General features: G+C 49.4%; 1 protein-coding gene across 1 annotated transcript in view; it reads left to right on the top strand.

Annotated features, from left to right (window-relative positions):
- Window positions 1-13,724, top strand: part of LOC124002274 (pecanex-like protein 1) — a 55,944-nt gene that overhangs the window by 1,936 nt on the left and 40,284 nt on the right. The window contains 3 exon segments of the mRNA XM_046309649.1: window positions 687-901; window positions 9,445-9,550; window positions 10,135-10,177. Coding sequence (XP_046165605.1) covers window positions 687-901; window positions 9,445-9,550; window positions 10,135-10,177 — 364 coding nt within the window.

Below are 13,724 nucleotides of genomic sequence, written 5' to 3'. Positions count from 1 at the left end.
CAGTGGGTTAACTACCTTGTGCAGGGGCAGAGGGACAGATGTGTACCTTGTCAGCTCGGGGATTCAATTTAGGGACTTTTGGGTTACTGGCCCAATGCTCTAACCGAAAGGTTGCTAGATTGAATCCCTGAGCTGACAAGGTAAAAATCTGTCGTTCTGCCTCCTGAACACGTCAGAACACTGTTCCCCCGGGAAGGCTGTCATTGATAATAAGAATTTGTTCTTAAACTGACTTGCCTTGTTAAAGACAACAATCTGTAATGGGAATATAGCGGAGGTTGTTCACTATACTGACGTGATGACTCCATTTACCACTATGATGACTAATCACTTTTCACAAGACCTGTAAACCTGCTAGCTCTCTGTAAACCTGCTAGCCCCCTGAGCTAACAGTCTAGCAGACAACCCGGGTTCGATGGCTGGTCAGATAACAAAACGCTTACATGGTGAACTCTCATTTACTGGAGGGGGAAAGACTATGTAAATGGCACTTGTCTTTTAGAGGGGGGGGGGGGGGGGTTCTAAGTTGTATTTGTGTTCTACTATTGAAAGAAAGCAAACATCAGTCCTTGGATGGACAATCAAGTTTTATTGTAGTTGTAGTTGAACGCGCTGCTTTTAAATTGCTCTATATAAAGAGTGTCTGCTAAAATGACTCATATAAATGTCAAATGTGTGTCTTCCAGGCACTCCCGCCCACCATGGTGATAGTAGGGATCTACTGTGGTGTGATAGCTGGTATGTTCCTGCTGCTGAAGACTGTGAACTACCGGCTGCATCATGCCCTGGACGAGGGAGAGGTGGTGGAACACCGGGCCAAGGAGAAAGAGAGCAACAGAACCAGCAGCGAGGGGGCCAACGAGGGAGACGCCACACGGCAGGAGGACAGCAATGGACCAGGGTCAGTTAAGGCGTCGTCATGCAACCCAGCCGAAAAACATTCAAATGAATGACAGGATTTCTTGAGTTATCTTAGATGAATTCTGACTATTTTGGGGACTGGCTACGGCATCTTAACATGGACAAACAGTGCTGCCCCCCTCCTCGTTTTTCAAGCAAAGATATTTTTAGGGAGTATCGTTGGGTTCGGCTAGCCGAGACCGGCTAGGCGACAGCCGAACTGAAGCATGCTGATGCCTTTAGTGAGCTCTCCGGGTTCAGGGTTGATGTTGGTGGGGGTACTTTTTAGATATTGTTACTCTAACTTTTCACTATCATAAACATACTTTTTTAGATGGCTGAAGCAAGGACACACATTGTTTTCAGAAAAGTGTTTTTAATCACTAAATGGCAAGCATACCCCATCTATCTTGTAGGGCTGTGGTTTATTGGATACTTGGGCACCTGACCTGACCTGACCCTAAAATCAGAGATGAATCATGGATTTAATTTCCTCTAGTGGTGTGGAGTAGGTGTTTTGTCGGCCAGGGTCAAAGGTTTATCTGTTGTTGTGGAGACGGGGACTGAGCATGTTTCACATGTATATTTGCAGTGCAAATCAATTCAGCTAGCAAGCTACCTCTTCACCTCAAGGCCACAAGACCAGTGAGGAAAGAGACTGATTTTGGCAGTCAAACATATTTTTGTTAGTGGAAATAGGCCTAGTTCACATTTTAGAAACAACGAAACCTAATGTGTGAGGTCGCAACTTGTTAACTTACTGCCCAAACCCCTGTAGAGTGAATCATTCTCACATTCCTGAAGGAGACCAAAGCAGAGCAGCTTGGAGTGGACTGGGGAGCAGGATGCTAAGAAAAATAAGGGAGGAATGAGAGCCCTCCACCACAGCAGTAGCTGAGTCAGTGTGTTACCCTCCTCCACAGCAGTAGCTGAGTCAGTGTGTTACCCTCCTCCACAGCAGTAGCTGAGTCAGTGTGTTACCCTCCTCCACAGCAGTAGCTGAGTCAGTGTGTTACCCTCCTCCACAGCAGTAGCTGAGTCAGTGTGTTACCCTCCTCCACAGCAGTAGCTGAGTCAGTGTGTTACCCTCCTCCACAGCAGTAGCTGAGTCAGTGTGTTACCCTCCTCCACAGCAGTAGCTGAGTCAGTGTGTTACCCTCCTCCACAGCAGTAGCTGAGTCAGTGTGTTACCCTCCTCCACAGCAGTAGCTGAGTCAGTGTGTTACCCTCCTCCACAGCAGTAGCTGAGTCAGTGTGTTACCCTCCTCCACAGCAGTAGCTGAGTCAGTGTGTTACCCTCCTCCACAGCAGTAGCTGAGTCAGTGTGTTACCCTCCTCCACAGCAGTAGCTGAGTCAGTGTGTTACCCTCCTCCACAGCAGTAGCTGAGTCAGTGTGTTACCCTCCTCCACAGCAGTAGCTGAGTCAGTGTGTTACCCTCCTCCACAGCAGTAGCTGAGTCAGTGTGTTACCCTCCTCCACAGCAGTAGCTGAGTCAGTGTGTTACCCTCCTCCACAGCAGTAGCTGAGTCAGTGTGTTACCCTCCTCCACAGCAGTAGCTGAGTCAGTGTGTTACCCTCCTCCACAGCAGTAGCTGAGTCAGTGTGTTACCCTCCTCCACAGCAGTAGCTGAGTCAGTGTGTTACCCTCCTCCACAGCAGTAGCTGAGTCAGTGTGTTACCCTCCTCCACAGCAGTAGCTGAGTCAGTGTGTTACCCTCCTCCACAGCAGTAGCTGAGTCAGTGTGTTACCCTCCTCCACAGCAGTAGCTGAGTCAGTGTGTTACCCTCCTCCACAGCAGTAGCTGAGTCAGTGTGTTACCCTCCTCCACAGCAGTAGCTGAGTCAGTGTGTTACCCTCCTCCACAGCAGTAGCTGAGTCAGTGTGTTACCCTCCTCCACAGCAGTAGCTGAGTCAGTGTGTTACCCTCCTCCACAGCGGTAGCTGAGTCAGTGTGTTACCCTCCTCCACAGCGGTAGCTGAGTCAGTGTGTTACCCTCCTCCACAGCGGTAGCTGAGTCAGTGTGTTACCCTCCTCCACAGCGGTAGCTGAGTCAGTGTGTTACCCTCCTCCACAGCGGTAGCTGAGTCAGTGTGTTACCCTCCTCCACAGCGGTAGCTGAGTCAGTGTGTTACCCTCCTCCACAGCGGTAGCTGAGTCAGTGTGTTACCCTCCTCCACAGCGGTAGCTGAGTCAGTGTGTTACCCTCCTCCACAGCGGTAGCTGAGTCAGTGTGTTACCCTCCTCCACAGCGGTAGCTGAGTCAGTGTGTTACCCTCCTCCACAGCGGTAGCTGAGTCAGTGTGTTACCCTCCTCCACAGCGGTAGCTGAGTCAGTGTGTTACCCTCCTCCACAGCGGTAGCTGAGTCAGTGTGTTACCCTCCTCCACAGCGGTAGCTGAGTCAGTGTGTTACCCTCCTCCACAGCGGTAGCTGAGTCAGTGTGTTACCCTCCTCCACAGCGGTAGCTGAGTCAGTGTGTTACCCTCCTCCACAGCGGTAGCTGAGTCAGTGTGTTACCCTCCTCCACAGCGGTAGCTGAGTCAGTGTGTTACCCTCCTCCACAGCGGTAGCTGAGTCAGTGTGTTACCCTCCTCCACAGCGGTAGCTGAGTCAGTGTGTTACCCTCCTCCACAGCGGTAGCTGAGTCAGTGTGTTACCCTCCTCCACAGCGGTAGCTGAGTCAGTGTGTTACCCTCCTCCACAGCGGTAGCTGAGTCAGTGTGTTACCCTCCTCCACAGCGGTAGCTGAGTCAGTGTGTTACCCTCCTCCACAGCGGTAGCTGAGTCAGTGTGTTACCCTCCTCCACAGCGGTAGCTGAGTCAGTGTGTTACCCTCCTCCACAGCGGTAGCTGAGTCAGTGTGTTACCCTCCTCCACAGCGGTAGCTGAGTCAGTGTGTTACCCTCCTCCACAGCGGTAGCTGAGTCAGTGTGTTACCCTCCTCCACAGCGGTAGCTGAGTCAGTGTGTTACCCTCCTCCACAGCGGTAGCTGAGTCAGTGTGTTACCCTCCTCCACAGCGGTAGCTGAGTCAGTGTGTTACCCTCCTCCACAGCGGTAGCTGAGTCAGTGTGTTACCCTCCTCCACAGCGGTAGCTGAGTCAGTGTGTTACCCTCCTCCACAGCGGTAGCTGAGTCAGTGTGTTACCCTCCTCCACAGCGGTAGCTGAGTCAGTGTGTTACCCTCCTCCACAGCGGTAGCTGAGTCAGTGTGTTACCCTCCTCCACAGCGGTAGCTGAGTCAGTGTGTTACCCTCCTCCACAGCGGTAGCTGAGTCAGTGTGTTACCCTCCTCCACAGCGGTAGCTGAGTCAGTGTGTTACCCTCCTCCACAGCGGTAGCTGAGTCAGTGTGTTACCCTCCTCCACAGCAGTAGCCTGCTATTTGCTAAAATAGTCAGAGCTTCAAGTGTCCCAACTGCCAGCTTTGGCGCCTGGAACTGATTATTTGAATCTACAGTATGCATAAGCTATTACTGTCATGGGCAGTGATTGGGGACATTGCCCTGTGTAGGGTGCTGTCTTTCAGAGGGGATGTTAAACAGGTGTCCTGACTCTCTGTGGTCACTAAAGATCCCATGGCACTTATCATAAGAGTAGGGGTGTTAACCCCGGTGTCCTGGCTAAATTCACAATCTGTCCCTCAAACCATCACGGCCACTAAATCATCCCAACTTCCAATTGGCTCATTCATCCCCCTCCTCTCCCCTGTAACTATTCCCCAGGTCGTGGCTGTAAATGAGAACATGTTCTCAAATCTCAAATTGAAATTTCTTTGTCACGTGTGCCGAATACAACAGGTACTTACTTACTGGCAGTGAAATGCTGACTTACAGGTTCTAACCAATAGTGCAAAAAAATATATTAGGTGAACAATAGGTAGGTAAAGAAATAAAACAACAGTAAAAAGACAGGCAACATACAGTAGAGAGGCAATATACAGTAGAGGGGCTACATACAGTAGAGGGGCTACATACAGTAGAGGGGCTACATACAGTAGAGGGGCTACATACAGTAGAGGGGCTACATACAGTAGAGGGGGCAGTAGAGGGGCTACATACAGTAGAGGGGCTACATACAGAGGGGCTACATACAGTAGAGGGGGGCTACATACAGTAGAGGGGCTACATACAGGCTACATACAGTAGAGAGGCTACATACAGTAGAGGGCTATATACAGTAGAGGCGCTATATACAGTAGAGAGGCGCTATATACAGTAGAGGGGCTATATACAGTAGAGGGGCTATATACAGTAGAGGGGCTATATACAGGAGAGAGGGGCTATATACAGGAGAGGGGCTATATAGGGGCTATATAGGGCAGTAGAGAGGGGCTATATACATACAGGAGAGGGGCTACATACAGGGAGAGGGGCTATATACAGTAGAGGGGCTATATACAGGAGAGGGGCTATATACAGGAGAGGGGCTATATACAGGAGAGGGGCTGCATACAGGAGAGGGGCTATATACAGGAGTAGGGGAGAGAGGGGCTATATACAGGAGAGGGGCTATATACAGGAGAGGGGCTGCATACAGGAGAGGGGCTATATACAGGAGAGGGGCTGCTATATACAGCTATATACAGTAGAGGGGCTATATACAGGAGAGGGGCTATATACAGGAGAGAGGCTATATACAGGAGAGGGGCTATATACAGGGAGAGGGGCTGCTATATACAGGAGAGGGGCTATATACAGGGGGAGAGGGGCTGCTATATACAGTAGAGGGGCTATATACAGTAGAGGGGCTATATACAGGAGAGAGGCTATATACAGGAGAGGGGCTATATACAGGAGAGGGGCTGCATACAGGAGAGGGGCTATATACAGTAGAGGGGCTATATACAGGAGAGAGGCTATATACAGGAGAGAGGCTATATACAGGAGAGGGGCTGCATACAGGAGAGGGGCTGCATACAGGAGAGGGGCTGCATACAGGAGAGGGGCTGTATACAGGAGAGGGGCTATATACAGGAGAGGGGCTATATACAGGAGAGGGGCTATATACAGGAGAGGGGCTATATACAGGAGAGGGGCTATATACAGGAGAGGGGCTATATACAGGAGAGGGGCTATATACAGGAGAGAGGCTATATACAGGAGAGGGGCTGCATACAGGAGAGGGGCTGCATACAGGAGAGGGGCTGCATACAGGAGAGGGGCTGCATACAGGAGAGGGGCTACATACAGTAGAGGGGCTACATACAGTAGAGGGGCTACATACAGTAGAGGGGCTATATACAAGCACAGGAAGTCCAGGATCCAGTTGCAGAGGGAGGTGTTTAGTCCCAGGGTCCTTAGCTTAGTGATGAGCTTTGGGGGCACTATGGTGTTGAACACTGAGCTGTAGTTAATGAACAGCATTCTCACGTAGGTGTTCCTTTTGTCCAGGTGGGAAAGGGTAGTGTGGAGTGCAATAGAAATTGCATCATCTGTGGATCTGTTAGGGTGGTATGCAAATTGGAGTGGGTCTAGTTGCTGGGATAATGGTGCTGATGTGAGCCAAAGCACTTCATTGCTACAGACGTGAGTGCTACAGGTCTGTAGTCTTGTAGGCAGGTTGCCTTTGTTCTTGTGCACCGGGACTATGGTGGTCTGCTTGAAACATGTTGGTATTACAGACTCAATCAGGGACATGTTGAAAATGTCAGTGAAGACACCTGCCAGTTGGTCAGCATATGCCCGGAGAACACGTCCTGGTAATCCGCCTGGCCCCGCAGCCTTGTGAATGTTGACCTGTTTAAAGGTCGGCTACGGAGAGCGCGATCACACAGTCGTCCGGAACAGCTGATGCTCTCATGCATGCCTCAGTGTTGTTTGCCTCGAAGCGATTATAGAAGTGATTTAGCTCGTCTGGTAGGCTCGTGTCACTGGGCAGCTCGCGGGTGTGCTTCCCTTTGTAGTCTGTAATAGTTTGCAAGCCCAGCCACATCAGACGAGCGTCGGATCCGGTGTAGAATGATTCAATCTTAGCCCTGTATTGACGCTTTGCCTGTTTGATGGTTCGTCAGAGGGCATAGCTGGATTTCTTATAAGGTTTCGGGTTAGAGTCCCGCACCTTGAAAGCGGCAGCTCTACCCTTCAGCTCGGTGTGAATGTTGCCTGTAATCCATGGCTTCTGGTTGGGGTATGTGCGTACAGTCACTGTGGGCACGATGTCCTCGATGCACTTATTGATAAAGCCAGTGACTGATGTGGTGTACTCCTCAATGTCATGGAAACATATCCCAGAACATATTCCAGTCTGTTCTAGACAAACAGTCCTGTAGTTTAGCATCTGCTTCATCTGACCACTTTTTTTTTTATAGACCGAGTCACTGGTTCTTCCTGCTTTCATTTTTGCTTGTAAGCAGAAATCAGGAGGATAGAGTTGTGGTCGGATTTACCAAATGGAGGGAGAGAGAGAGCTTTGTACACTTACATGGTTAAATTGGGGTTTTTAAAAAAAATCTAGAAATACAGTATGTCTGTCATTTTTACAGAAAGCTTCCTATTACAGTTAATAACAGTATTTTTCAGCTTTATACCCACAATGCAGTGCAATCGGCAGTATTAATGCTGTAAAACACTTGTACTGTTTTTTTACTGTGCATTCTGCAGTGTTTTACTGTTTAAAATTACAGACCAGTCTTAGTGTAGGCAGGTTTCAGTGCGTCAATCACCACTTTGCGATGAGCTGGAGGCCGTACGCATTTTTAAAAAAAATAATACGTATTCTTAATTGTTTGAAACCTGAACGTTTTACTTCATATTATTTGTGGAGGTCCTACCTTGCTTCAAAGTAGCAAAACTATTTTACGAAGACTTCCATATGCAATAGAAACCCAGTAGCCTATTTCTCTCATGTTCATTTGGTTTTCAAGTGATTTACCTCGTCTGGTAGGCTCGTGTCACTGGGCAACACGCGGCTGTGCTTCCCTTTGTAGTCTGTAATAGTTTGCAAGCCCTGCCATATCAGACGAGCGTCGGAGCCGGTGTAGAATGATTCAATCTTAGTCCTGTATTGATGCTTCGTCTGTTTGATGGTTCGTCGCGGAGGGCATAGCTGGATTTCTTATAAGCTTCCGGGTTAGAGTCCCGCACCTTGAAAGCGGCAGCTCTACCCTTTAGCTCGGTGCGAATGTTTCCTGTAATCCAGTAGCCTATTTCTCTCATGTTCATTTGGTTTTCAAAACAACTTTCTTTCTTTGTCCAGTCGCCAAACTTCAATCCAAGTCATATTAGCAACCCGTGGTAGTTGTTGCATCTTTCGATCTCCCTGCTTTCCTGTCCACGTGGAAACCTCTCGCATGTGCGGTGCTCTTTCGGACACCGTGTTTTACCACTACTGCTTCTAAATAGAACTAAATAATAGTTTTTAAACATTCTGCTCTGTTGCGTTTAGCCTCGTTTGCTTTTTAACAGGTTCTTTTGTTGGTGTAGGCTAGGCGTGCCTACTGGTTGGATGCAAAACTTTTCGAGTTTGTTTGGAATAGGCTATTTCTTTACTAAGGGGGGGATAGTGGATTTTAGAGTTGGTTTGGAATAGGCTATTTCTTTACTAAGGGGGGGATAGTGGCTTTTAGAGTTGGTTTGGAATAGGCTATTTCTTTACTAAGGGGGATAGTGGCTTTTAGAGTTGGTTTGGAATAGGCTATTTCTTTACTAAGGGGGGATAGTGGCTTTTAGAGTTGGTTTGGAATAGGCTATTTCTTTACTAAGGGGGATAGTGGCTTTTAGAGTTGGTTTGGAATAGGCTATTTCTTTACTAAGGGGGGATAGTGGCTTTTAGAGTTGGTTTGGAATAGGCTATTTCTTTACTAAGGGGGATAGTGGCTTTTAGAGTTGGTTTGGAATAGGCTATTTCTTTACTAAGGGGGGATCGTGGATTTTAGAGTTGGTTTGGAATAGGCTATTTCTTTACTAAGTGGCTATTTCTTTACTAAGGGGGGATAGTGGCTTTTAGAGTTAGTAAAGAAATAGCATATTCCAAACCAAGGGGGTCAATGTTTCTACTAGGGGGGGATAGTGGCTTGACACTTTCTTTCTGGACAAGCTGACCAGTAGAATAGGTCAACGTTTCTACTAGGGGGGGATAGTAGGTTGACACAGGCTGGTGATGTTGCTGTTGTTACTCGTCTTGTTGGCTGAGGGGAAAGTAAGTGTTGTACACTTATGCTTAACATCCTCAAAGTGCACGTCAGAATTCGGTAAGAAGGACCTCGCTCTGTTGCATCCTGGAGATGGTCATGTCCTGTTAAGATGAATGACCATCTCGTTCTGAGCAGCCTAACCAGGTTACACACCCAATGCATATGAGTCAGGTCAATGTGTCAAATATCCAGTTAAGATGCTTCTGGGCAAATGTCCATTACCACGTTTTCCTAATGGAAGTGTGTGTGTGTGTGTGTGTGTGTGTGTGTGTGTGTGTGTGTGTGTGTGTGTGTGTGTGTGTGTGTGTGTGTGTGTGTGTGTGTGTGTGTGTGTGTGTGTGTGTGTGTGTGTGTGTGTGTGTGTGTGTGTGTGTGTGTGTGTGTGTGTGTGTGTGTGCGCGCGCGCAGGGACCCTGGTGGGGGTCTAGAGATGGCAGACTTCATTCGAGACGAGACTCCACCAGTAGACTGCAGCTCCAGAAACTCTTATACAGGGATGGACTCCAGTCACCAGGTGAGACAGAATGTTGGGATGGACTCCAGTCACCAGGTGAGAAAGAATGTTGGGATGGACCCCGGTCACCAGGTGAGACAGAATGTTGGGATGGACTCCGGCCACCAGGTGAGACAGAATGTTGGGATGGACTCCGGTCACCAGGTGAGACAGAATGTTGGGATGGACTCCGGTCGCCAGGTGAGACAGAATGTTGGGATGGACTCCGGTCACCAGGTGAGACAGAATGTTGGGATGGACTCCGGTCACCAGGTGAGACAGAATGTTGGGATGGACCCCGGTCACCAGGTGAGACAGAATGTTGGGATGGACTCCGGTCACCAGGTGAGAAAAACTAATGCTTCTCTCTCCTGTGTAATTTGTATTTTGGGGGGATTGATTTGATACTGGAAGCAGTAGTCTGCTCTAGCCGAAGACATCACGTGTATTAAAAATGACAGAGGTTATTTCCATCGTGGTCCTCTAAGATGTTCTATTCTTCAACATTTTAAGTTTTGACGTCCTGAGAAGGTTACTGATCTAGGAAGGTATTGTTTTATGTCTCTTGTTATGTCTTGATAAGTAGCTCTCCTCCCACCTTTCAGATTGCGTCCGCCAACGGCCATGGAGGAACCACGACAGCCAAAGGTAACAGCCACCGCCGCTCTCATTCCTCAGCCTTCGACACCTGATTGGGTCCAACGACTGTGAGGCGACAGTTTGTTGTGCAATGTATTTACCTGATATTCTGAGAAGAGCCGTTGAAAGACGTCTAAACTATTCTCGGCCTTCTCCCTCAACTTCAGCTGGGTGAAAGACGAGAGTTGTAGTTGTATGGCGTTGTCCTCTGTAGTTGTATGGCGTTGTCCTCTGTAGTTGTATGGCGTTGTCCTCTGTAGTTGTATGGCGTTGTCCTCTGTAGTTGTATGGCGTTGTCCTCTGTAGTTGTATGGCGTTGTCCTCTGTAGTTGTATGGCGTTGTCCTCTGTAGTTGTATGGCTTCGTCCCTCCCCTAGTCGTGTATGGCTTCGTCCCTCCCCTAGTCGTGTGTGGCTTCGTCCCTCCCCTAGTCGTGTGTGGCTTCGTCCCTCCCCTAGTCGTGTGTGGCTTCGTCCCTCCCCTAGTCGCGTGTGGCTTCGTCCCTCCCCTAGTCGTGTGTGGCTTCGTCCCTCCCCTAGTCGTGTGTGGCTTCGTCCCTCCCCTAGTCGCGTGTGGCTTCGTCCCTCCCCTAGTCGCGTGTGGCTTCGTCCCTCCCCTAGTCGTGTGTGGCTTCGTCCCTCCCCTAGTCGTGTGTGGCTTCGTCCCTCCCTAGTCGTGTGTGGCTTCGTCCCTCCCCTAGTCGTGTATGGCTTGTCAGCCAGCCAGCTAATCAGTCACTGGAATGGTCTGTTGAGAGACAGAGGGCTTTCTAGACAAATGAACCCTCTTTAGTTGAAGTCCAGGTCCATTGGGTGGAGTGTCGGAGTGAGGCGACTCTGGGTCCATTGTGTGTCAGCCAGAGCGACTGCATTGTTTGAATTATTCAACATGTTCGCTCCACACCATTCTAATTAGCTCTCTGTCTCCTCTCTGATTGGGTCGGCAGAAAGAGAAGAGGCCAGAGCTGAAGTTTGACCAGGGCTCTGTCCCAAATGGCCCGGTTATAAAGTGAACTACATGCAGGGCTCAATGTGAAAAAGCAGTGCACTCTAAAGGGAATAGTATTCCATTTGATACAGCCCAGGGGGCTGAGCGTTTTATTCTCCCTCCCCCTGAGGACCAGCCTCCGCTTACTGTCCAATACAGAGTCTGACTTAGGTTGGGATTCAAACCCACGTAAACAAAGCCTGACTTAGGTTGGGATTCAAACCCAAGCAAACACTGTCCATTACAGAGTCTGACTTAGGTTAGGATTCAAACCCACGTAAACAGAGTCTTACTTAGGTTGGGATTCAAACATTGTTTGAATTAAACACGGTCCATTACAGAGTCTGACTTAGGTTGGGATTCAAACCCACGTAAACACGGTCCATTACAGAGTCTGACTTAGGTTGGGATTCAAACCCACGTAAACACGGTCCATTACAGAGTCTGACTTGGGTTGGGATTCAAACCCAAGTAAACACTGTCCATTACAGAGTCTTACTTAGGTTGGGATTCAAACCCACGTAAACACGGTCCATTACAGAGTCTGACTTAGGTTGGGATTCAAACCCACGTAAACAGAGTCTTACTTAGGTTGGGATTCAAACCCACGTAAACACGGTCCATTACAGAGTCTGACTTAGGTTGGGATTCAAACCCACGTAAACACGGTCCATTACAGAGTCTGACTTAGGTTGGGATTCAAACCCACGTAAACACGGTCCATTACAGAGTCTGACTTGGGTTGGGATTCAAACCCACGTAAACACGGTCCATTACAGAGTCTGACTTAGGTTGGGATTCAAACCCACGTAAACACGGTCCATTACAGAGTCTGACTTAGGTTGGGATTCAAACCCACGTAAACACGGTCCATTACAGAGTCTGACTTAGGTTGGGATTCAAACCCAAGCAAATAAACAGCAAATAAGCAACATCTAACATAACACTGCCGTCCACTTTGAATGTGTGTGCAATTTTTAATCTGTGTTGAACTGAAACTTCGCCTTACTCAGGGCAACCACTGACTGAAAATCCTCTGGTCTCTTGGAGAAAGAGCTCTTGTGAAATCATGTTATCATATTTGTTGTGTTAGTTAATGTTTTCTTGGACTCGTGTTTTGGACTGTTTTTGTTTTCCTCAGGAGACTTGAAAACATACGAGAACTCTGTTTAAACAAGGTTACCTTGTTAACACGTGGCAGGATATCTAATCTTCACAGACTGCCTTAGACTGCCTTACACAGACTGCTGTACTAGGATGGGCCAATAGAGTTAGATAGAGATTCTCTTAAAACAGACCTTTACCACTACAGTTCAATTGTCTTTTTGGCTCTCAAGCTGTGTCATCACTGTCTTCACATAGGACAAACAGGGAGGCAGGTAGCCTAGTGGTTAGTGTTGGACCAGTAACTGAAAGGTTGCTGGTTCGAATCCCCAACCCGAGAAGGTGAAACGCCTGTGCCCTTGAGCAAGGCACTCAACCCTTATTTGCTCCAGGGGTGCGTACTATTTTGACTGAACCCTATAACACAACAGATTCTACTGCACCTCTCCTCTCTCCGTCCCTCTGTCTCCTCTCTCCGTCCCTCTGTCTCCTCTCTCCATCCTCTCTTCGTCCCCTCTCTCCATCCTCTCTTTGTCCCCTCTCTCCATCCTCTTTGTCCCCTCTCTCCATCCTCTCTTTGTCCCCTCTCTCCATCCTCTCTTTGTCCCCTCTCTCCATCCTCTCTTCGTCCCCTCTCTCCATCCTCTCTTCGTCCCCTCTCTCCATCCTCTCTTCGTCCCCTCTCTCCGTCCCCTCTCTCCGTCCTCTCTCCGTCCCCTCTCTCCGTCCCTCTCCGTCCCCATCCTCCTCTCTCCGTCCCCTCTCTCCGTCCTCTCTTCGTCCCCTCTCTCCATCCTCTCTTCGTCCCCTCTCTCCATCCTCTCTTCGTCCCCTCTCTCCATCCTCTCTTTGTCCCCTCTCTCCATCCTCTCTTTGTCCCCTCTCTCCATCCTCTCTTTGTCCCCTCTCTCCATCCTCTCTTCGTCCCCTCTCTCCATCCTCTCTTCGTCCCCTCTCCATCCTCTCTTCGTCCCCTCTCTCCATCCTCTCTTCGTCCCCTCTCTCCATCCTCTCTTCGTCCCCTCTCTCCATCCTCTCTTCGTCCCCTCTCTCCATCCTCTCTTCGTCCCCTCTCTCCATCCTCTCTTCGTCCCCTCTCTCCATCCTCTCTTCGTCCCCTCTCTCCATCCTCTCTTCGTCCCCTCTCTCCGTCCTCTCTTCGTCCCCTCTCTCCGTCCTCTCTTCGTCCCTCTCTCCGTCCTCTCTTCGTCCCCTCTCTCCGTCCTCTCTTCGTCCCCTCTCTCCGTCCTCTCCTCGTCCCCTCTCTCCGTCCTCTCTTCGTCCCCTCTCTCCGTCCTCTCTTCGTCCCCTCTCTCCGTCCTCTCTTCGTCCCCTCTCTCCGTCCTCTCTTCGTCCCCTCTCTCCGTCCTCTCTTCGTCCCCTCTCTCCGTCCTCTCTTCGTCCCCTCTCTCCGTCCTCTCTTCGTCCCCTCTCTTCGTCCTCTCTTCGTCCCCTCTCTCCGTCC

The sequence above is a fragment of the Oncorhynchus gorbuscha genome, linkage group LG17, assembly GCF_021184085.1.
Source record: "Oncorhynchus gorbuscha isolate QuinsamMale2020 ecotype Even-year linkage group LG17, OgorEven_v1.0, whole genome shotgun sequence".
NCBI classification, from domain to species: Eukaryota; Metazoa; Chordata; class Actinopteri; order Salmoniformes; family Salmonidae; genus Oncorhynchus; species Oncorhynchus gorbuscha.
Note: the sequence above shows the minus strand (reverse complement) of the source record. Positions and strands in the feature narration are given on the sequence as shown.